Here is a 24830-nt window from a genome sequence, read left to right as displayed (position 1 = left end):
TAATAATAGCAATTGTTTTGAATGTACATAATATGAATAAATGATTACATCATAATAGTAATAATCACAATTGTTTTATTTCCCATTTGTTGCAACCCTAGCATATTTTCATGTAGCAGCAGAAGTACCTACACTGGCGGCGCGGCGGCATCGTGCGACATCAAAGGCATTGCCTTACTAGGTAAGTTTATAATGACTCATTTCTTTTATTATATAATTTACGTTTTACTTTTACAGAATCCGATTCAATGGATTATGAAGACGAGTCACACAACGCCATACGATAGTGATGATGAATGAACATTTCAATAAATGCATGCGTGTTTTTTTATGTTGTTTTGTAATTGTTAATTGTTTCTTAAATAAAGAAATAAACTAAATATTTAAATGATGATTTGTTATTTGCAACACAACTTTATATTTGAGATTCTTTACAAATGTATATTTAGTTTTGTATCATCAAATTTATAAATTTTATTCCATAGTTTTCAAAATTAAATGTAAATGACCATAAAAACATTAATAAAGTAAATCATTGATGTAAGGAACGTAATACATATATACATCTGACCATGTAGAAGCTAAGTCTTGTTGACTGCTGAAGTCTGTAAAGTTTTGTTGTCTGCTGAAGTCTGTACGCAATGAAAATGTCTGCCGTTTCGAAAATAAGTTTTTAAGACCCTAATAAATAAAATATATGAATGGCAGATCTGGTCAAATACTTTCAAAATTGTATTTTTTTCAGCACTTTCATAAGTGTCTGCCAGAATGTTATCCGCGTGATAATGGTCTGCCATTGTTATTTTCCGATAGTAATAATAATCTATTTTCAAATATCAAAATGGCAGACGTGGTCAAATGGTTTCAAAGTTCGCCAAAAATTTCCACCTGTCTTACCTAAGCGCGCGCCCCGTCCACCACTCTGGGCTTAGTGACTCCTCATCTCATGTATAGTAGGTATAGGGGAATCAACACACAAAAATCCAGGTCTGGTCAAATACATACAGGTAGCTTTGCGCTAGCTCTCTAGCTATTACTTCTTATGGAGAGAAAACGTAAACATGTACCACGGGCGAAGCCGGGGCGGACCGCTAGTAAATAATAAAATAATAAATAGTGTATTAGATTTGTTATTGTATCTTGTATACCTACGAATAATTATTCTTACGTCTTGTTGGGAAATGTTCAAATACCTACCTATTGAAATAATTTACTGTTACAAATCATTAGTGTTATTAGTTTTGAGTGAATAGGCATGGATCAGAAATTCAGAATATAATATGCTACTAACTACTCAAATACATACATGTTTACACAACAAACACCACTGACCTCTATAACTATAAGTTATAGAGGTCAGTGACCGTCAGTGACAAACACTATGGATACCTACGCTCGCGAATGCAAATTCGGTGATTTACTAATTATTGATACCTAGTCATTGAATTCGTTTTGAAATAGCCTGTACTTTGTAATTTTTAGTGTTATAGACATTTATAAAATGTGGTGCTCATTTTTTTGTAATAAATCATCCCGAACGCTATTGTATTTTCGTTGTTTTATTTCAAGTGAACACCTATACAATTTTGTCACGAGCCGCCTCTGGCCTCTGGGTGAAATAAACAAGTCAAATGATTTTTGTTCTAATTGTATTTTGGTAGTAGTTTGTTTAGAATTTACATTACCATTGTTTAATTTTTATTTTGTATTTGCAGTAAAATAAAAAGATGAAAAACTTCATTAGGTATATTGTACGACACCTCACTCTGAATCGCGCTAGCGAAATTTTTTCGTTACAGAGCACATATACAACTTTCGGACAATCTTCATTGAGGCCGGCCGGCAAATCGAGTATGTCGAGAAACTTCACTTATTCGATGGAGGTATTCTACCTTCCTTCCTCCACAGTTGTGGGACCCCGACGTGCATTGAACACGCAGCTTTCTGATACTAGTAGCTAAAATCAAAACCACAGATATGTCTGTGATCAAAACCATAATAATATTTTTACCTATTATTTTACTAAAAGTCGAGTGCATCGAAATCGTAAATATGTTTTTCACCTTCCTGGTTTTTTTTCCATAGTAAATAGTGTTTTTGATTTGTTGTTGTATGAATAATTATTCTTACTTGTTGGTTATGAAATGTATTTTGAAATAATTTACTTTTACAAATCATTAGTGATATTAGTTTTGAGTGAAAATGCTTGTATCAGCATAATATCATATTTGCTACTTCAAATACATGTTTTGATAAAAAAAAAACAATAGTGTAATGTAGGTAATAAAATAAAACTGCGTTTTATTGTAGGTAATCAATTTTGACATTATTTATTTCCCAAAATTACAATAAAATAGTTTACGCCAACAAATATAACTTTTATTTTTATAACAATCCTACTTCCTACTAATGCGAAAGTTCATACATGTTTCAAAAGAAAAACTTTTACTTTTACTATTATTTCAATTTATCCGGTTTAATTAAGACTTAATATTGATACATATGATCATTATAAATACAAATAGGAATTAACAATATAACGAATACGTGGCACAACTAAAATTTTACCGATACCACCCGTGGTCATTCTCCTTTGTGGGTCATTTGTAACAGGATGGCGGTTCTACAGCGAAAAAAGAAAAATGATGGTCAGAACGCTGATACCGGATACCTTAAGATACTGTAATATAAAATATTACTAGATTAGATAAAATATTATAGGTAGTATCTTCACCGTGTGTGACGCGCTTTACATTCACGCCATCTAGAGTTAAATCTTTATCATTTTTGTATACGTCTGTGTGTGTAAACGACCCTGTATGCAATGACAGATGTTAAAACGCATAATTTTACCGAATTGGGTGGATTTTAAGGCAATGATATAACATATTTCAATAAAATATAATATTCAGTAACCGCCATGACTATTCCTAGGTTTGATGACTATTCCAATTACGTAAAAACTCAAATAAACTAGAAATGTAGAATTCAGCGCCATCTAGCGGGATATTGGCTGGGAACAGATCGTTGCAATCACCTTAAGTTTTTTTTCGATATTCAAGATTTACACATTATAACATGTATTAGGAATACACTGAGCTATCCAAATAAAAAACTTTGTTTTTATGAAAATGCTCTTTATTTTATTTAAAATTATTGTGTATTGGAAAAAATGCACTGGATTACAACTATTTACAACAATTTGTAATTTAAAATTTTCTTCATGAGAAAACAAGCATACCGTAAAAACTTCGATCATGAAAAACCACTAGATATACAATCTAACAAAAAAAAAACAAGCTTATGAAAATTACTTATGTGTATTCACACGTCGTACCAAAAGCAATAAATTTTTCGACAATAAGTTAGCTGGTAAGGACTGTATTCACAAAATAAATTCAACCTTATTCAGATGAATTAGGTCAGATTTACAACGTTTTTTGTCACTGATTGTTTATCTAGTAATTATTAATAATTGAAAAGTAAAAACTAAATGTCTCAAAGTAGTTCATAGTATACAGAAAACATAATAAATGCATGCATCTATGTCTTACATCCGTTTATATTTCACCATAAAGAAGTCCTGCCTCATTCAGAACCTATTCAACAGTATTAATCCATACAAAATGAAATGAATGTCAAAAAAGGATTGGCACATAATTTTATTCCCTTAAAATGATTTTAATATTTCCTATTTTAGAACTAAGTATGAAGCATGTGTCACCAACTTAATACATAATCTAATGCTTTGGATATAAGTCCACTAGATCTTTGAGGAACCGGCGCCTGCGCGACTGGAGTCGGGCAGAGAGACCGCGCTTGTGATGTTGGTCTGTGAAAATAATCAAAATGTTATATTATGAAGTAAATAGTAGAGTTTTCAGATTATACACTGAAAAAATTATAATTATAGTAGTCATTTTAATAGGCAACATTTGATAGTTCAACAAAATTCAACAACCTAGTAACAACGGCATAGATTAATATGTTATTTCATTTTGTTAGAACTGCACATTTGTTTAGCTTTTTTATGTAGTTACTTGTTTTATTTTTCTCCTTGAATTTACGAAAGAAAATATATTATACAAATTGCCATATGTTTCAAGTCCGATTGATATATGTTTCAACTTTCAAGTCCATATCAATTAATTCACTTTAATCAATGTTTTTAGGCAGGTTACCTCCCTACGAAGATAAAATTGATAGACGTCCAATTTTGCCTATTAAATTGGCTCTCCTATAAGTTTATATTGTCACTGTTATTAGCTTATAACTAGTCAAACGAAATGTTAATATAAACTAGTTGTGGTAATTTCAAGAAACAGATCATCAGTTTTTGAAACAAAAAATATTTATAATCATTTTTGATATTTTTAAGCTATTGCATAGCTTCTATCGCGGGCCTTGAGCACGGGGACCGAATCGAGAAATTCCGTAACGAAAAAACCTCACGCTCCCCACTCCGACGCGCTCGGAGGTGTGGCTTGAAGGCGTGCCACACGTCTTTTGTTATTGTCCTTACAATGTGACTTTGGCATCTTTGTGAGAAGCCAATGTCACATTGTAAAGATATATTCAGTAAGTTTTCATTCAACAAGTTTCTTTCAAAAAAATCCTCCTTTCTGAAGTCAGTTTATAAAATAGAATGAATCCTTTACTCACCTCTCAGGATAAGCCCCCGGGCTTGCGGCACTTCCCCTCGGCGGGTCTCTACATTGGACCACTCCTACCATAGTGCCAGGCAGTACTTGTCTACCGTTGAGGGCCAACGCTCGCTCCTTCTCGGCTCGAGTCGCGTATCTTATGTGCGCCCAGTTCCCTTGTGTGGGGTATTGTTTGTCTAAAATATCACATATTAGGAATTAATATTATAAATATTTGGGGAATTATATAACGGTCATCTTTTATGAACATATCTCTAACTTATGTTTGTTTTAAAAAATTAAAATTAACTACAGTATAATATACTTTTCTTTGTTAACAGTGCCTTTAATTCATCATCAAATTAATCAATCTGCGTTGAATAAATAAAATAGGATTGGATATTCCTTCAAAAATATAACATACTCATGTGAATTTTAAAGAGCTAATAAATACATACTCCATGAGAAAAACATAAGTCATATGTTTATTTAAAGAGATAGAATATTACGAATAAACTGTACTGTGTGTATTTACTTATGTATTAACATCTCATGATTTTTATAGAAAAGTTGTAATTTAAACTACAACGTTTTGTATTCTTACCTAAAATAGCTCCACAATTACTGAATCTTGCTAAAACTGTATTGGCTGCGTTCGGTGGAAAACCAAACACGGTCACCCAATATTCATCATGATCCTGGCATCCATCTTGCCACTGATTTGTCAACGATTGATTATTTACAGATACATTATTATTTACATACGAGTTTTGCATGAATGAGTTATTATTGCCGTAACCCAAAAAACTGTTATCTTGGAATAGTGATTTGTTCACAGATGGTTCATTACTTTTTATTGTGTCAAATAAGTCTTCAATAGGAGGTCCAGTGGGCTTCGATGAGTATGAAACATTGGGTGACGTGGGCATGTTTGCAAACACATTTTGGTGATTGTATATAGCTTGTTGGTGCATTGATATGCTCTGCCGATACAGCTTTTGGTCAGGTGTAGAAGTTTGGGTTGGACTGGTTGGGGAACCTGGAAAATGCAAAAGTAAATGAAAATAAACAATAAACACACACATATTCTATTTAACACCTATTACCCTGTTCAATTAATTTTTATATTTATATTCTGTTTCTGTATTGTAATTTATTTGAATAAATTAATACTTATGTGAAAACTTGCTATACACAGTTTACCTATATTAAAATTGACTTACCAAATGCTAAATTTCTTGCTTTGGTCGGTGAAAGACTATTTGTTCTAGGAGTTGTAGGTGGATTTATTTCACCCAACAGAAAAGGTGGCAAATATCCCACGTTCGGACTACCTGAAGGAGAGTGAGTCGGACTGCCTAATGCCATTGGCTCCATTTTATATTTAACAATGATATCACCTCTTTATATTTTAATAAGTACCTAGGATAGGTTATTCAGCTGTTTTTGCAGTTTTTTATAGATACAATTTTAAAAACTACAACTATTACCGGCCAACTCTGACAACTGACATTGTATTTTTAATTTGACAGTTTTTTTTTATTTTTTTTGCATACAGATATAAACAAATCCTGTAGAAGATAAATGTGAGTAGCACAGAGCAAGTAATTTATGCGAATAGTTTTTTCCATGGAACTATAGTCATACTGGAACCCAAACTCCTAAGAATAAATAAAAAACTGATAGAATGACCGCAAGTAACCCCTGTTTACCCCATAGGGTAGCCAGCGTGATTGTAAATTTTTCCCCTATTGACGTGCATTAAAAAATCGACTGTCAGTAATAATAGTCTATATGACATAAATCATTAATAAAATCCGCTAAAAAAATGAAATTTAAACGAGATTTATGCAGGTTTGCTTTTCCATTGAAATAACAAAGGTTTACAACTTTTAAAATGGACTGCTTATCGAACACGCTCATAATTTTTTTCCCATATTTTGAATTATGTTATGAAAATCGTTGCGCGGCAGCCCCAATTCTAGGTGTCAAATAATGTTTACTGCAAAATGGCGGATGTTTATGTTCATTTCGTGAGTTTGTTCTTGTATTTTGGAATTATTCTGAGCCAAAATTAATAGAAATGGTTGTAAATATATTGTGCGCGGTTGCAAAAGTGAATGGCATCCAGGATGTGATATTATATTTCATTCGTAAGTACAAAAAACCATGCATAAACTACGCTTCATGTAAAATTGTAGTTTAGTAATATTTCTACTTTAATTGTTGTTAAATCTGGAATAATAGATCGAAGTTGTGATTATAATGTTAATTTTGATTAGGTTTTTTCCATTTAACATCGTTATTTGCTTATTATTAAATGTTTCATGATTGTAATAAATATTAGACTAGGGTGTCCATACTTTATAAAATTGTGTACATATATTTCGGTATGGTATTTTATATGAGGAGAAGTCTTTCTCCACTTGAGTTAGTTCAATTGGCGTGAAAGTTAATGGTATAAAAACGTTGTTTACTACTTTTATATAATGATATATTGTAAAATCAAAAACTCAAAGTACATACATATATGGTACCTACTGAAATAGAAGCACAAGACAACAGCACAAATTTTGTGTTATCTGTATCTAAATGACATTTTTTTTTTATATTTTGCAAATAATCTTCTTTTCTCTTTACAGGTTTCCGTCCAATCTAGCGGAACGTAATACATGGCTAAATATAGTAGAATTAAAAATATCCTGTTTTGAAAAAGTGAAGATATTCAACATTCATTTTAAACCCGCACTTGGCCAGTGTGGTGGATGTGGCTGTAACCTCATAGGAGGCCATGTCCCAGCAGTGGGAACGTAATATATACGTTACGGGAAATAAAATGTATGGGAGGGTTTAAAGTTACATTTTTAGATATTTCTTGTTATATTTAAAAAAAGTTATTATTGTTATTTTACTCATTAGGTAAAGTATCATATCAGTATCATATCGATATCAGTTTAAAGTTTTTTGATACCTGCAATAGTTACGGAATAATCACCTGTGCACACTTAACGATTACACCCTGAATATATTATATTTTGTTTTTTATTGTATGATAGGGAAGCGCTAGACCACGATCTCATATTTCAAGTACTCTTAAAACTATTTAAATACTTAAGGGTATGGAATGATAAAAATATTTTCAGTGAACCGATTTCGTTACTTTTTATTGTTATTATCTTATAATTTGCAAATTTGTAAAGGCAGTTGGCATTGTAATGATAAATAAATATTATAAAAACACATTGATATTTTACTTCATTAATTCCTCAAATGACTGGACGTAACGCCAAATTATACAGCAAAATGTTGTCAATTTATAGCGGTCCTGTGTTCTGAAGATGCAAGACGGAAGACGCAAACATGAAAAAACGCTGAAAGGAACATTACAATTTTCCAATGTTAAATACTTGAACATCTATTTGCAAAAATTCTACAGTAACTATATTAGAATAATAAATGCAATTACGTAATTTATTTCCGCCGTAAATCATCAACCATCAATCAATCAATAAATATAAAACTCTCCCGTTACTTAGTGACTGACAGACAACGCACAGCCTAAAATCACTGGACCTAAAGACATGAAATTTGGCACACTCTGTATATCTAGAGTATCCTAAAGGTGCACTTAGAAAGGCTATTCCGAAATCCCCACGGGATAAATGGGATTTTATGTTTTATGACTTCAACGAGGACGAAGTCGCGGGCAAAATCTAGTATTATAGTAAAATTTTAATACGAATAAAATTGATGTATCCGTTATTTTTTTCCTTAATATCCTGAATTTTTTACATTTATACTCACCCCACGGAAATATAGACATACTATATATATTATGACTCACCGTAACTAGAAAGAGACGGAGGGGAAACGATAAGATTCAAGGTCAAATTTTTTGACTTTACTTTTTCTTAGGGAGTGTGGGTTCCATACGTAGTATATATAGTTCCATGGTTTTTTCTAAGGTTTTTTACAAGGTGTTTACAAGCAAAACATAGACCGTAACAAGGCACTTTCACATGCTGTGTTCACATGGTTCGCAATTTCGCATATTCGTACTCGGAATGTGAGTGAGCGGCATTTAAACCTTGTATGTATATTTTTTTTAATATATGATAGGGAAGCGCTTGACCACGATCTCGCCTGATGGTAAGCTGAGGCGCGGTGCCTGACATCGAAAGTTTAAAGTTTATACATACAGGGTGTACCAAAAAGTAGTGATGAACGGAAGCTGAGAGGTAGAGGACCTAGAGGGCTATCCGAATCACCCCCATGTATGTTATGCGATTTTTCGTATTTTCGGAGTTATGACGTTTTTTTTCAATTTTTCACCTATCGCCGAGTACGATGATATTTTCACTCATGCTGACGTCAATGATTGCGGAAGATTGTTGATTTTTTTTTGTGTGCTAAGCTGAAAGATAGGCCAATTCAGTAAAGTAACATTTACTAACGTTAGATCTTTGAATGGAATAAAAAAAAGAATTAAATGGCAAGAAAGATAAAATTACCCAGTATGTTCACCACTTCAAGGGCCCGTAAAAAAATAAAATCACATAAAAAAAGTTTTCCGTTTGACTTTTAAAAACTTGCTCTATCTATCAGATAGCTACCCTGAAAATTTCATTTAATTATTGAGAAGGCTTCAATCGAAAAATTTAAATCTAAATGTGGTAAGTGCAAAAATTGAATTAACATGATGATCATTAAAACCAATAAATAGGTGTTTAATTACCAGAAATTTTTAAAATAACCCCGCTGTTGCTCAATGCAAGTGCGACATCACCGTAAAAAGTTGTCTTTTAAATGTCTGAATACCCTTTTATCATTTTTAATGGTTTCTTCTGCTACTATGAATTTCCGGGTTATTTCGTCCAAATTGTGGCAGTCTCTCGTCTTTGTAGTATCCCCACGGAAAAAAATCAATAGGGTTTATGTCAATCAAGTTAAATCAATTAGGCAAAAACAATTTCGAGAGAGAGATCAACAGGAGGATACAGCTGGGTTGGGCAGCATTTGGGAAACTTCGTCGAGTCTTTGCGTCGTCACTTCCACAATGCCTTAAGACGAAAGTATTTAATCAGTGCGTCCTACCAGTTATGACCTACGGAGCCGAGACGTGGACACTGACAGTACGACTGGTCCACCAGCTTAAAGTCGCTCAGCGAGCTATGGAGAGAGCTATGCTTGGTATTTCTCTAAGGGACCAAGTCCGGAACGAAGTTATTCGCCAGAGAACGAAAGTCACCGACATAGCTCAACGAATTAGCAAGCTGAAGTGGCAGTGGGCCGGTCATATGTGCCGCAGAACGGACAACCGCTGGGGCACACATGTCTTAGAGTGGAGACCGCGGCTCGGCAAACGTAGCGTAGGACGCCCTGCTACACGGTGGAGTGACGACTTCCGCAGGGTTGCTGGCCACAATTGGCGGCAGAGGGCCGTTGACCGGGCTCAGTGGCGTGCATTGGAAGAGGCCTTCGTCCAGCAGTGGACCAACAAAGGCTGGTAATGATGATGATGATGATGAGGGTTTATGTCCGGGGACCGTGCAGGCCAGGCTAAAGGGCAAAGATACCCTGAAAGATGGATTGGTCGTTGCAGCCTGCGCATGCGCCGGTGACGCCTGCCTTAAAGCCTGGCCTCCACGGTCCCTCGACCTAAACCCTATTGATTTTTTTCCGTGGGGATACTACAAAGACGAGAGACTGCCACAATTTGGACGAAATAACCCGGAAATTCATAGTAGCAGAAGAAACCATTAAAAATGATAAAAGGGTATTCAGACATTTAAAAGACAACTTTTTACGGTGATGTCGCACTTGCATTGAGCAACAGCGGGGTTATTTTAAAAATTTCTGGTAATTAAACACCTATTTATTGGTTTTAATGATCATCATGTTAATTCAATTTTTTCACTTACCACATTTAGATTTAAATTTTTCGATTGAAGCCTTCTCAATAATTAAATGAAATTTTTAGGGTAGCTATCTGATAGATAGAGCAAGTTTTTAAAAGTTAAACGGAATACTTTTTTTATGTGATTTTATTTTTTTACGGGCCCTTGAAGTGGTGAACATACTGGGTAATTTTATCTTTCTTGCCATTTAATTCTTTTTTTTATTCCATTCAAAGATCTAACGATAGTAAATGTTACCATATTAAATTGGCCTATCTTTCAGCTTAGCACACAAAAAAAAATCAAGCATCTTCCGCAATCATTGACGTCAGCATGAGTGAAAATATCATCGTACTCGGCGATAGGTGAAAAATTGAAAAAAACGTAATAACTCCGAAAATACGAAAAATCGCATAACATACATGGGGGTGATTCGGATAGCCCTCTAGGTCCTCTACCTCTCAGCTTCCGTTCATCACTACTTTTTGGTACACCCTGTATAATATATTTAATTGCTTGTCCGATTTCATGAAAAAAGAACTTACTCTATGCCTTTTATTGTCCGAAAATTAAATTAGAATATCTGTTAAAATCAAAGCTTTAGTTCTATTTATTTAAATATTTACAATGGATATTTACTGTGGATATTTAGAAAAAAAAACACGCTACACATTTTTTCTCTGGCAAACTGCTAACTATTTTAATTTATTGATAGTGGCTGCACTTATTTGTTGTGCTAGATGTCTTTGTCTAATGTCAAAACAGCAGTCAAACAAACGAAAATGGATTCTAGCTCATCAGAGGAAGAGAATTTTAAATCTTTTAGAAAAAATGATTGTGATAAACGAAATTTCAGTACTCAAATGAACATCTCAAATAGTAGAAGTAATATAATTCATAAGCTTTTTAATAGGGAGGTAAGTTAACATTTCAGTTTTTTCAAACAAACATTTGTTCGAGTTTTTGTTTTCATATTAATTAATTTTATTTAGAGTTTTTCTGTTAAAATAGCAGTGTTATCCTTTTATTTTTGTCGTGAATGTGCCAAATAACCTTATTGTTATGAGTTTTACAAGTATAGAACAGGTTATTGCATTAAATTTATTTCAGATTTTTGGAAGTACATCTAGACAGCCAAATGAAAGAGGACGAAAGGTCTTCGATAAAATCCCACCTCGGCTGCGATTTTGCCTTATGGATATTGTTCCTATTCAGTATTTACGTCAACATATTTTCATGGGATTCTCACAGTGTGGGCAATTCCTTCTTAGTTTTACATTTAGTAGTAATCATCAAGCTTACTTTAGGGAAAGCTCTAAATTCACGTGAGTATTGAATTTTGTTTTTATAGAAATAATACAGCATCTTAATCAACAGCTAAGTTTTTGTATTCATAATAAAAACCACAATTCATTCTAAAAATACATTATCCATGACCTTTAAAAATATGTATAATGTAGGCGTTAGTGTTTCCTTTACTACCACTCTTCTAATCCTAGCTTATAAATATATATTATTATTCCACAGATTGCATTTCCTATCATGGATACCAGGTAATGTGGTGAAGCCAGTTCACAGTGTGCCACTATTTGGAGATGAGGGTGTGGACAGTAAGATCACAATATCTATGGCACAGTGGAAGCACAACCCTGGTGTTCTGGTTGTTTATGGCATTGCGTAAGTTATCTGTTAATTTAATTTGTGATCTTGTATTGTGTTTGATCACATTATTTGTACACTACATATTATGTTGAACATTAAATTTTATTTGTTAAACTATTAAAATTTTGATAGGAATTTTTTGTATTTTCCTGATTGCTTATTTATCAATGTATTAATTTTTCGAAAATAGAAATTTAAAATTAAGTCAATGTTATTTCAATTTGAGAGAAAAGTACTAGGACGCTTACTGTTTGCATTGTTAAGATACTACATATTTTTTGTCATCAACTTTTTAAACATACTCCATCAGAATATTTCATTGTTCATTTCTATTATGAATAAAAGCAATCAACTTGAACAACATGAATAAATGGTATTTTTACTACCAAGAGGTTAATACACAAAGCCTAGTTGCGAAATTATTTATAATAATATAATGTAATAAAAGTTATTATTTTAAGATTTTATAGTTCATTACAATAGGTTATGCAATGTGACAAATTTGCTTCAAATACAAACATCCTCAAGATCAACATTAATTATTTATTACATTCTTGGTTCATTGCCAATTTTTTTTGCAATACAAATTTCATGCATAACTTTCAGGCCACTTTAATTATTTGCATGCATTCAAATATTCAATAGAATGTGATCCTTTAAATTTTAAAAGTTGAGTATTTTTTATGAACTTTTAAATGTTTTTAGGGATTCATGTTCGGAGAGATCCTACCTCAGTGTTATTGGAGTACCTCGTTTAGGTTGTAGAAAATGTTCAGCTATTTCAAGAGAAGAAGGTATTGTATTCATTTTCTTCACAACAAAATGAACTATTTTCAAGGTTTTTGTCCTTATATGGCTTATTATGTTATTCACAGATGATCTCAATTGGGGAAAGCGTTGTTTAGAACACAATTTCGCTATTCACACGAAATTCTTTTGCACATCAGACAGTAGCATGTATGAACCAGTTGTACAACTAGCATATTCAAATCAAATTATTATTTATACGGATTTTATACACATACTCGAAATAGATTTTGTTAAGCCAGATCAAGATAGAAATGATATTGAAGATAACAAATTCTTAATAGATAAGGAAGAAGTGAGCTCGGTAGATATGAATCCAAGTACGCCAGCATCGGACTTCTCGGCTCCCTTCCAGTCGCCGAAATATCAGAATAATGTTGTTCAGAACATTCTAGCTGATTTCTCTGACTTGGAAATGGACCCTAATCAAATTTCCCGTCCAATACATATGCCTGATATGATGGGACAGGAATTGTGCATTCAGGCATCCTCGATTTCGCATAATTTAATGGAAGAATGGGAAGGCCCGTCCCCATCTATTAGAACTCTTATAAGCCCACCTCTAAGGTCGCCAAGGAGACGACCGGCAGAAAGTATGTCTAGATTTAATGAATCACACAGAGTAATTGCAGAAAAAGCGTACGAATTCGTCGAAGAAGCTGAGACAAAGTGTGAAAAACTAAGCATGTTCAGAAAACGACGACTAGCAGATAAGAAATATGAATTCTCAGAAGATAATAATGAAAATATTATACCGTTTAGAGTTTTAAGAAGTAATAGGAAATATTTTACTGGATCGACGAGTAAAAGCCCGCGAACGCCCAAATCTCCGTCAGTTGAAAGCGTTGTTTTAAGGGCGCATAATCAAATAAGTAGACCACCGTCACCGACCACAAGTTCGGATTTAAAAAATCCTGGGCTTTCGTCACTCGAATCGGATAGAAATAGTGAATCGGAATACAGGGTGATGGAAATGTTGGACGATGGCTCTCTAAAAACCGTGTCTGTACACGATAATACCTCAAAAACCCTATCGGATTGTCCGGTCAGTGCCCAAGATCCGTATTTAGTGCATTCGGAGAATTCGAAGTGCAGTAAATTCTTCACAAGGTACTTTGTTGAAAGTGATGATGAAATAACGTCTATTATAACGGATTCTGAGGGTAAGTTATTTCTGTACCAAATCCAGTTTTGCTGGTATAATTATGTTTCATTTTTTAAGAAATGCTTATTATTTTGCTTATATTATGTATGGAATATCAGCTATACAGAACAGCAATTGATATTTAAGTACAACAATTTCGAAATATAACGACATCTTAGTAGTGATACCATAAATTATGATAACATTACCATAAAAAGTTGAAAAATATAACCCACACACGATGAAAAATAGTGTGACCTGTAAGAAAAGTTTCATACAAAATTTCAGATGACTGTATATCGGGTTACCACGTGGCTTTGCCCCTCGCCGGTAACGGTGCAGGCTACGCCCCGCTCCAAGCGATCGGTTCAGGCGCTTGGGACAGACTCAGAGCCAATTCCCCCCCTTCCTTACCCCCCCTCACTGTTAGAACACAACAGAGATCATTGGACACTGAATTGCTATGCAACGAAGTGTGTGGCAGATTGTGCAAGATAAATGGCAAGAAATTTGTGTACTGTTTCGACTGGGGTTGCCATGTGATTGACGTTTGCCAGTCGAGTGGTTGCTTGTCTGGGGTGAGTATTTAGAAATGTTGTGTTGCTATGCGATTCACGCAAAATAGGCGCTTGACGTCGAGTTGCGGAGAAATGCCCGTATATTATTATTATTTATTGCTGTGCGATTTGAAAAAACTATTGGTATAATTAAAACAATATTATGTTGACATTTTTTTGTACATAAGTAACGTTTAATTTGCTCTGTTTTTTACTAAACTTGAATCAAATATATTTCATCACTGTGTTATAAATTAATGTAAGCGTAATGAGAGAAAAATAATTTTTACCTTTCTCCTTTCTTATTCGCATAATAATATTTACGTACATATTATACAGGGTGATTGGAAGGTGGGTGCAAAGCTTTAAGGCGAAGCTAGTAGAGACAATTTAGAACCTTTTAAGCCATGGTTGTCTTAGACGAAGTCTGACTGTTTTTTTTTAAATAATTTTTATGTCTTTTTTACAAAAAATAGCAGTTATTTTACATTTTTCGGCTATTATGGCCAAATTAAATGATAATTAAGTTGTTATTTATTTTATTTTATTAAAAGAATGTGTGGGCAATCCCGCAAAACAAGATTTGAACCTCTGTATCATAAGGATTTTTTTTTAAAACGTTTGAACTTTATGAAAAAATAAAAAAAAAACAAGAATATCATTTTCTGACCTCATTTAAAAAAAACGGGTGATTGCTTGCTTCGTTCAAACCTTTTCGAAAACATACTTAGTTGTTCCTCTTTATTTTAATGTATCATTTACTTAGATACCTAAATAATTATTGAAATTAAGACCTTCAATTCAATTTAAGGGAGAAAATTCGAATTTTTGGGCAAATTAATTATAACCAAATTTTCAACAGAATTATTTATTGTTGGTGTTCAAAATGTTGGCCGTTATTTCTTATACAAGTGCGGGCCCGTTTTCTCACTTCTGTTGTTGTTACTTTCAACATCATTTGCTCCTTCATTGTTTCAAATGCTGAATTAATTCTCTCTTTTAATTCTTCTCTTGTGTTTATTTCAACTTCAGTGTACACCAGTTCCATGGCTCGAGCCCACACGAAAAAGTCTAAAGGGGTCAAATCTGGTGACCGAGCGGGCCAAGGGATTGGTCCATCCCTGCCGATCCAGCTATCGGGAAAGCTGTTATTTAAATGTTCCCTTACATTTAATGTCCAGTGAGCTGGACAGCCGTCTTGCTGAATATGATTTCGCGATCTGTTTCAAATATCGGGGCACCAGATTCCTGTATCAGCCTCGGTAAATCATTTTGAAGAAAATGTAAATAATTATCGCCATTTAAATTTTCGGGTAAGAAGTGAGGCCCAATCAACGTCCTGCCAATTACTCCTGCCCACACATTGACTGAAAACTTCCTCTGGAATGTGATTTGCTTTTTCCAGTGTGGATTATTGTCCTTGTCAGCCCATTCGTGGAGATTGTGGAAATTTGTTACGCCCTCTCTACTAAATTTGCTTTCATCCGTCCATAAAATTGATTTTAAAAACCACCCATCTTCAATGTCTCCACTAAGAAGGTAACGGCAGAACTGAATCCTTCTTTGGGGATCTTGCTCTTCTAGACCCTGCACACCCGTGCCATGGAACGGATATTTGCCATTTTGGTGCATGGTGTGCCATACCTTCCATTGTGAAATGTTCAAATTTCGAGCTACTGTTCTGGTACTTGTGGTAGGATCCGCTACAAATGCAGCCAAAATGTCTTCTTCGACACCAGGTGAGTGTCTGCCTGGATTGACCCCAGATTCCACGCGGTGTATCCCAACTTCAGCAAGTCGTCGAAAGGTGTTGTAAAATACGCGGACATTCGGGACCCTGCGATTGGGATATCGCTCTTGATACATCCGTCGCGCTAAATTTCCATTGCCGTCAGCTCTGCCATACATAAAGACAATGTCTGCATATTCTTGATTGGAAAAAGTAGCCATAGTCTCTTAACAATGAAAGAGCGCACTAGATGTCAACACAATTTTACGATAGTTCAAAAACAACACGTGCAGGAGCGCAAAGCTAGGACTAAGGCTACGACTGGACACGGTAAATTAATAATAACAATAGGAGCGCACTAAATGTCAACTCAACACAATTTGAAATACGATAGTTAAAAAAAACTCGTGCAGGAGTGCAAAGCTAGGACTAAGGCTACGACTGGACACGGTAAATTAATAATAACAATAGGAGCGCACTAAATGTCAACTCAACACAATTTGAAATACGATAGTTAAAAAAAACTCGTGCAGGAGCGCAAAGCTAGGGCTAAGGCTACGACTGGACACTGCTAACCAAAAAGGATCAAACTAACGCAATCAACAATACACGGTAACGTCAACTCACTAGAACAGTAGTTATGTTACTAAATAATAAAAGATGTACCGGCCGGCTCCATTATACTCCTCGCCCCCATTCGACACAGAAAGGGCCTGTCCAAAAACGACTTAATTACCTTAGTAACTTAATCCATTTTGCTGTAAAAACTAAGGCGCTTACCCGGTTTTTCTATTGAACTGGACACCGAACTACCTGGAAATGACCTTATCGCACGACGCGCTGCGTCCTTTGTTAGAAAAATCACCATAATTTAGGTCTCGCACGTGCACAATAATTTTTAAAATCATTTCAAACACAAGTAGTTGTATTAATCGATTTTTTCAAAAACATTAAATTTTCTCCCTTAAATTGGTTTGTAGGTCTTAATTTCAATAATTATTTAGATATCCAAGTAAATGATACCTTAAAATAAAGATGAATAACTAAGTATGTTTTCGAAAAGGTTTGATCGAAGCAAGCAATCACCCGGTTTTTTTAAATGAGGTCAGAAAATGATATTCTTGATTTTTTTTTATTTTTTCATAAAGTTCAAACGTTTAAAAAAAAAATCCTTATGATACAGAGGTTCAAATCTTGTTTTGCGGGATTGCCCACACATTCTTTTAATAAAATAAAATAAATAACAACTTAATTATCATTTAATTTGGCCATAATAGCCGAAAAATGTAAAATAACTGCTATTTTTTGTAAAAAAGACATAAAAATTATTTAAAAAAAAACAGTCAGACTTCGTCTAAGACAACCATGGCTTAAAAGGTTCTAAATTGTCTCTACTAGCTTCGCCTTAAAGCTTTGCACCCACCTTCCAATCACCCTGTATTTCTCGACATTCTTAAAATAACCCATTGAGCCCCAAACGGCCCGATCAGTCCACAACACAATAGATTTTCTATTGTGTCTGTGATTCCGGGGCCTGAGTTAATAATTAAAAAAAAACTTTCATTTTATTAATATTTCCGCAATTAATTCCAAATATTATTACCTATGATAGTTTTAACATTAATTTTAGTCAAATATTGAGAGTTTTTATTCTAAAACTTCTAGAAATCAAATTGCCATACACCTCTGGCTGAGTTGGTCAGGCGTCCGCCCCGGATTGGCTTGAAAGGATGTGGGTTCGAGTCCCGCTTCGTGATCGAATTTTTTCCATTCTTTATAAATTTATTTATACATATATTAATAAAGCATTTGAATGCCATAAAACCAAAAATATCAAATTGAATTCCCATACAGCTATGCGCAATGTGGCTATGGGCCAGCGATGAAAAGGAGCGCGAGGGGGGTGAGAGCGAGGTGGGGGAGGGGAGCTGTGAAGCGTGCAAGGACGTGGCGTGCGGGTGCGTGCAGCACCGCCGGCAGTACGCGGCCGAGGTGAGATATGGAATTAGATTTCCGCCCGCGGCTTCGCCCGCGTTTTCAGAGAAAAACCCGTTCCCGTAGGATTTCCGGGATAAAACCTATCCTATGTCCTTTCTCGGGTATCAAAATATATCTATACCAAATTTCATGCAAATTGGTTCAGTAGTTCAGGCGTAATTGAGTAACAGACAGACAGACAGAGTTACTTTCGCATTTATAATATTAGTATGGATTATAGTCTAAGATCCGACATTAGATAAGTATACCATCATCTGTTATTCAGATGAAACAATTTTTTATAAGCTGATTTCAATATCATGAACTTATAAAAAGAACCTCTGCCATCATAAGCCTGCTATTAATAGTAATTACATAATTAATTAACAACTAATTTATTTTTAATTTTTACTTTCTCATATTAGTTACATGTAGTAAGTTAAAACCATCAATATATTATATTATATACCTCACTTGCACCTTAACATGTAAGGAAAATAAGCTACATTTATCTACCTTTCCTCGCCTGGCTTCAGGTAAATATAGCAATCATAGAGATGGGAACCTACTACCTACTACAGTAATTTACATTCATAAATTTATGTAGAAATTAAATCTTTTTTAAAAAAATAAGTATTATGTAGTACATTTTTTTCTTTACTTTATATCAAACTGATTTGCAGCTTTTGTACTAGCATCTCTTCATTAATGATTGAATATTTCAGTGTTTATTCGTTTGGGACCTTGTTAGTGGTGTGTACCGAACAGAAAGGGTTGCCATGACTGAAGATTCGAGCCAAGAGGGATCCAGAGGTATGTTACTTATATTTTTTTATGTTAGTACTTATATCTTTTCTTCTGAGAAAAGTAAAAAAAAAAATCGAATACTCCTCCTAGCATTATATAGCTTTAAGCATTGAGAAATTTATTTTAATGATAACATGATTTTTACCCGAATAACAACGATATTTCTTTTAATAATATCTCGTTACTCCTATATAAAAAAGTTATTATTATATTATTAAAAAGAAAGAAAATATGAACGTTGTCTATCTTTTATGTAACATAATATATTTTTTAATAGTACCTGGTGCGGAGCGTGCTCGCGAGTTGGCGAAGAAACTTGGCGCAGTAAATATGCCGCCCCATGACAATAGGCTACTCACTACACTTACTGGTAAATATTATATTATAGTAGCGGTCCGCCCCGGCTTCGCCCGTGGTACATAATATTTACGTTTTCTCTACATAAGAACCATCCTCGTACTTCAAGGAATATAATAAAAAAAGAATTATCGAAATCGGTTCAGCCGTTCTCGAGTTATGCGCTTACCAACACATTTTGCTATTCATTTTTATATATAAGATTTATTTATTTCGTTATTATAAAGTTTAAAAATGTCTTTTTCTAGCTAAGCAAACAATACCATCAAATAAATTTGACTCATAAGCAAGCTAAGTATTCAAAAATAAAAGATGAAAAAGCAATTTAACCTCGTATAATTTGAAGTATTTGCAGATAATTCACATGAAAATTGTAAATTTCTTTAAAAATCTTTTTTTTACACGCTTTATATTAGCTTCACCTGTTTGTTTGTTTGTAACCGACTTCTTTTGGCGCGATTTTGACCCACTTTAAACGGCCAGATTTCGTTCAAACTTTGTAGAGATAAACTACGATAACATGGCGCGCCCCTCCAAAATTCAAAACGTTTGAAAGTATTTGTGAAAGTATTTACAATGCACCACCAAGATTCACAACGCATGTGTGCGTAATGAGACGGCCGTCAAACAAAAACAAATCCACGGATTTGTTGCTCGACTAGTCACGCTCTAATCGCTCATTATTATTAGTAATGGCGCTGCACTGACGTATTCTATGAAAACGACACGTGCGTTGTCTTGGGCGCTCGGCAACTTATGATTAGTTGACCAACAAATCTGGACGTAAAGTACTAAAGACGAATACGTACAACTACATACAAACTCCTTCATAAGGATGTCACTACACACATTGAAACAGTAATTTGGAGGGGCGCGCCATGTTATCGTAGTTTATCTCTAGATTTATTGAGGACCGATGACAATACACTAATTTGATAAAATTTTCTATTTTTTAGTTCGGTTTCCTATAAAAAGCGTGTTTTATAGTTTTTTTAACTATTATTTTATTTTTCAGGAAAATCACTCAAAAAACTGACAGACGTAGACAACTGCGTAGAAATAACGAAAAACCACCCGGACAGCTCTGAGTCGGAATCGGAAGAAGACAGTGACTACAACTGATTGTATACTCTCTGTGCTATAGCCGTCCTGCTCAGATGATATAGTGTGACAAGGACAAAATATAATCGCGATTTGTAGCACAACCATTTATTGAATAAAAAAGACGGGTTGCACTGGGGGAGTGCCGGCAGAAGTGAAAACTTGATTATTAACGTTGAGCATGTTTGATATCCATCCGTCTTACGCTTTTTCGATCAGGTCACGTGTCCTGACGCGAGTTTAAGATTTTATACCCAACGCTGCTAAAGAAGTTTTCACTTCAAAAGTGTATTAGCTAATTATGATTAGGTATGTTATCGCGATTCTAAATTTGCATGTGTTTAAAAGGAGCCAGATATGTTTTTATAGCTCCATATTTTACAGTGATAAAATGACTATTTTGGCGCAATTGCATGAGACGGTGCGATAAATTTATTTCTTATGTCTTTCCAATCCAACGAGCACTTGCGAATGAAATTTAATAAAAAAAGTATTTGACTCGCTTTTCGTAAGCTGTATATATCGACCGATTTTCATTGGTCGATATCACAATTGATATAAAGCAAGAAATACAATAAATAAATACATACAATATGTATTGCAATTACACATTGTATTGTATGTATGTATTGTATGTTGTAACTTGAAAGTGTCATTGTAAAAACTGATGACATACTATATTCACTTGTTATACTTTTTAGAATGACTAGTCAGTCTGTTTAGTTGTCAAGGGTTTATTATTTATGTGATATTTTTAAACTCTTGATAATAACGCATATTTCTTGGGTATTTAGTAGGTTGTGAATGTAGTGAGTTATATAATTACTTGTATCATTTTAAAATAAAAAAAATATGTGCGTGTACTAGTGTACACACGTAAGAAGTGAAACTTCTTTTTCAAAAAAATAATTTACTATAATATGCAGAAATAAGTCGAATCACGCGTGGTAGGGATAAGAAAAGGATAAGAAAAATGTCACGCGTAACGAAAAAATGTTACACAAAATTTTTTTTCCAACCCCGATAAAGAAGTTTCACTACAATAATAATAAAAAAACTTAAAATTTATAAATTTACCAGTAATTTTTATAAACAACGAAATGTTTAAAGTATCGGTGTCAAAATTTTATATAGACGACATTACAATGTTATTTATTATATAGTGTTACTGCCATGTTAGAGAGCACTGCTTGTGTCTTATAGATAAGGTTTACAACATAATATGGTAACTATACATTGTGTCACGTTTTATAAAATTCATATTCAAGTCAATATTACTAAACTGTTACGGTTTAATTGTAAATTCAGGGCATATAGACATAGACAATCCGCTATTGTCTATGCCTAAATGTTCTGAATTTTTTTAGGCGTTCTCAAAGTATAGGTACTTATAAAAGTTATAAATTATACTGATTATTTTATATATCTTACGCTCAAAGACAAAACGCAAAAAATATATCACAACCGTTGAGGCCACAATAAAAGCGTCCAACGCGGAATTTTTGTGTCTCTAATGAAAACGCTCACAACGCGTATTGGCAATTGAAGAAATGCCAGGACCGTTCTGTGCATTTCACAACACATTGTGAACTATTTTTTCGTTAAATGATTGTTTTCGGTCTCTGATCGTAACATAAAATAATATTAACACTATATACATATAACCTCTTAAATAATGTGTAGTTACCATAAAGGAAAACGGATGCACAATAAATTAAGCTGTTCTTAAACATATCTGAGTGTTTAGTATAAGATTGTAAACCATGTCCTTGCACTATATATCTGAGGGGGAAATACACAAATTATAAATACAGTATGTTCTATGAATGTTTCGCATAGGAAAAAATGGTTGTGTGTTTTGATACTGGTTATTTGTGTTAAATAGTTGATTTATTGCTTTCAATACAGCAATAGTTTCTGGTCTTTTGTATATAGGTTATTTTAAGTTCTCGACGATCATCTATTATAATGCATAATCTACAAATCAAATGTGTGATATCTATTGTATAATGTTCATAATTTTAATTTAAGTATGATATGATGGATGCATGTGTTTCAACAGTTTTATGTAGTCATTGTAGTATGTTTAATAATTTTATCTTGAAGATTAATTCTAAACCCTTCTAATTAAGTACATACTCAAAGTTGATTTGTAAAATTGGCGTCAGGAAAATAAGTATTACTTAACACAGAACATGGAATTAAAAACTGAATTAATTAAATTCCTGAAAATTAATTTGATTCATGAAATGATTTTATGTCCTAATTATTAATTTTAAAAATAACTCAAATATTCACTATGGATTTAAAATGATATTGCATTTATATTGAATTAATTTATATTGTAAGTCACTATGGAGTTAACTGGACTTGCCATTGAATTGTATAAAATATAGTAGTTATTATATCAATAAAAAAAGGAAACTTTACAGAATTGTTTTATTTGATATCCTGATTGTTAGAACTTAGATGTAGAAAAATATTAAAGAAACTAGCTGCACTTTGCGGTTTCACCCGCGTGGCTCCGCTCCTGTTGGTCTTAGTGTAATGATATATAACTTATAGCCTTCCTCGATAAATGGGCTATCTAGCTATGGCTAGCTATACACTGAAAGAATTTTTCAAATCGGACCAGTAGTTCTTGAGATTTGCGTGTTTAAACAAACAAACAAACTCTTCAGCTTTATAATATTAGTATAGATGAGCCTGGTGCTTGGCCTGCTTGCTGTGTCATGGAATACCTAGTTCTTTTTAGATAAAATGACATAGTGAGTTATGAATGTTTTAGATGACAATGATACCAATTGCAATAACCAATTTTGCTCACACAGCAAAAGGATATCAAAGCAGAAGGATTAAGATTTGCCTTATTTTTATTATACACAGTCATAGGACAAGTTTTTCTTGAAATACTATTTTTACATTTAATATACAGATCAATTATACTCTTTTATTGATCTGTGAATTATTATTAATTCAGTTGCTGTTATCAGCACCACTATAACTCACTAAATTGTTTAATTGTGAAATGGATAAAAAATAAAACAAAATAATTTTGTATTAAGACATTTATTTCCAAATAATTTACACAAAATTACATCAAGATATTATTGAATTATGGTATAGTAAGAAAGATGGAATATTTTCTAAATAACTGAAATCAATTAATATACATTTACAAGCCAATGCCATCATCACACTCCATTTCTGCATCGCTTGGTGGTCGACTTTGCCCTGTTTCATACATAATACAATCCCAAGCTAGCCTTTCAACATCATCCCAAGACATTCTAAAGAACTTCTCTTTGACAACACGAACAAGCCGTAGAGCAGTATTTTTAGCTTCTGCATCAGACATTCCTTTCTCTTTGAAGTATTTTATAGAACCTTCCAATAGAGTTTCAGGCTTTCGTATGATGAGGTGCAACTTCGTACCATCTTTTATGGCAGGATACGAACTGATAGTATGGTCATCTATCAAGGCTCTTCCCATATACAACAACTTTTGTAATGTAACGGATATTTTATACTTAATAGCAATATGTTTCTTTATTTCTAGTATTTTTGTGTCGGGTTCAACCTATAAAATACATTGTTTTTATGATTGTAAATAATTGACTCTTGAAAGGAATGAATAAAATAATATTTACCTCAATGTTGAACTCTTCTCCCTGAAGTTTCTTAACGGTAAGTTTCATGTTTCTAGTTTTTTTAACTTGTTTTAAATTTGGATTAATGTTCTCGAACCAGAAAATATGTTCACAAGTACTTTATATTTATTTTCAATAATCGATATTTTCAGACCTAGCGACCTGACAATAAATTGACAGTTGACATATGTCATTAATGACATTGACAACTTTTTTTTTATATTTTTTGACGCATGCACGAAGTCATGCCTTTGTGTCCAATAAAGTTTTTATTGTTAAAAAATCTACTGCATTTTCTAGTAAAAACTAATAAGGCCAAATCGAGCAAAATTAAGCGGCACGGCCGTACCGTACTCTATTTGCTCATTGCTGATAAAATTTTTATACAAAAATATAATTTTATTTGTACTACAGGAATACTGATGAACCCGTTTTTATTCCAGTGTGAGCAAGTTCGGGGCTAGACAAACTTCTAGGGTGAATAAGACGTGCCAGTACC

The 24830-nt window shown here is 33.6% G+C and overlaps 3 protein-coding genes and 1 long non-coding RNA gene across 4 annotated transcripts; 2 read left to right on the top strand and 2 right to left on the bottom strand.

Annotated features, from left to right (window-relative positions):
• Positions 1–3100: 3100 nt before the first annotated feature.
• Nup35 (nucleoporin 35) lies at positions 3101–6150 on the bottom strand. Its single transcript, XM_089700519.1, has 4 exons — positions 5867–6150; positions 5248–5682; positions 4663–4840; positions 3101–3832 (listed from the first exon to the last, which is right to left on the bottom strand). Exons 1-4 carry the CDS (start codon positions 6018–6020, stop codon positions 3721–3723), a joined length of 879 nt encoding a protein of 292 aa, XP_089556645.1. The 5' UTR covers positions 6021–6150; the 3' UTR covers positions 3101–3720.
• A 348-nt stretch (positions 6151–6498) lies between these two features.
• LOC149484348 (uncharacterized) lies at positions 6499–7883 on the top strand. Its single transcript, XR_016316252.1, has 2 exons — positions 6499–6796; positions 7286–7883. It is a non-coding gene; the product is annotated as an uncharacterized LOC149484348 (long non-coding RNA).
• Positions 7884–11308: 3425 nt separating this feature from the next.
• LOC149484347 (uncharacterized) lies at positions 11309–21333 on the top strand. The gene is made up of 10 exons (XM_089700475.1): positions 11309–11457; positions 11651–11865; positions 12068–12217; positions 12908–12996; positions 13078–14172; positions 14442–14731; positions 18294–18431; positions 19142–19229; positions 19501–19593; positions 20596–21333. Exons 1-10 carry the CDS (start codon positions 11323–11325, stop codon positions 20700–20702), a joined length of 2400 nt encoding a protein of 799 aa, XP_089556601.1. The 5' UTR covers positions 11309–11322; the 3' UTR covers positions 20703–21333.
• Positions 21334–23734: 2401 nt separating this feature from the next.
• On the bottom strand, positions 23735–24499 carry LOC149484346 (ubiquitin-like protein 4A). Its single transcript, XM_089700344.1, has 2 exons — positions 24332–24499; positions 23735–24261 (listed from the first exon to the last, which is right to left on the bottom strand). Exons 1-2 carry the CDS (start codon positions 24377–24379, stop codon positions 23857–23859), a joined length of 453 nt encoding a protein of 150 aa, XP_089556470.1. The 5' UTR covers positions 24380–24499; the 3' UTR covers positions 23735–23856.
• Between the last annotated feature and the right edge of the window lie 331 nt (positions 24500–24830).

This window comes from Colias philodice, chromosome 11, assembly GCF_061535455.1.
Source record: "Colias philodice isolate Cphi_HAF_F1 chromosome 11, ilColPhil1 Martin Lab GWU primary, whole genome shotgun sequence".
NCBI lineage: Eukaryota > Metazoa > Arthropoda > Insecta > Lepidoptera > Pieridae > Colias > Colias philodice.
This window is presented reverse-complemented; position numbering and strand designations above follow the sequence as displayed.

Excerpts from the sequence above, each read along its gene's own strand:
- Nup35 (XM_089700519.1), bottom strand. The coding sequence starts at position 6,020 with ATGGAGCCAATGGCATTAGGCAGTCCGACTCACTCTCCTTCAGGTAGT. Across the intron at positions 5,683-5,866 it reads AGCAAGAAATTTAGCATTTG|GTTCCCCAACCAGTCCAACC; the intron begins GTAAGTCAATTT and ends TGCATTTTCCAG. Across the intron at positions 3,833-4,662 it reads CCGGGGGCTTATCCTGAGAG|ACCAACATCACAAGCGCGGT; the intron begins GTGAGTAAAGGA and ends TTATTTTCACAG.
- LOC149484347 (XM_089700475.1), top strand. The coding sequence starts at position 11,323 with ATGGATTCTAGCTCATCAGAGGAAGAGAATTTTAAATCTTTTAGAAAA. Across the intron at positions 14,732-18,293 it reads CGAGTGGTTGCTTGTCTGGG|CTATGCGCAATGTGGCTATG; the intron begins GTGAGTATTTAG and ends ATTCCCATACAG. Across the intron at positions 19,594-20,595 it reads GCTACTCACTACACTTACTG|GAAAATCACTCAAAAAACTG; the intron begins GTAAATATTATA and ends TTTATTTTTCAG.
- LOC149484346 (XM_089700344.1), bottom strand. The coding sequence starts at position 24,379 with ATGAAACTTACCGTTAAGAAACTTCAGGGAGAAGAGTTCAACATTGAG. Across the intron at positions 24,262-24,331 it reads GAGAAGAGTTCAACATTGAG|GTTGAACCCGACACAAAAAT; the intron begins GTAAATATTATT and ends TGTATTTTATAG.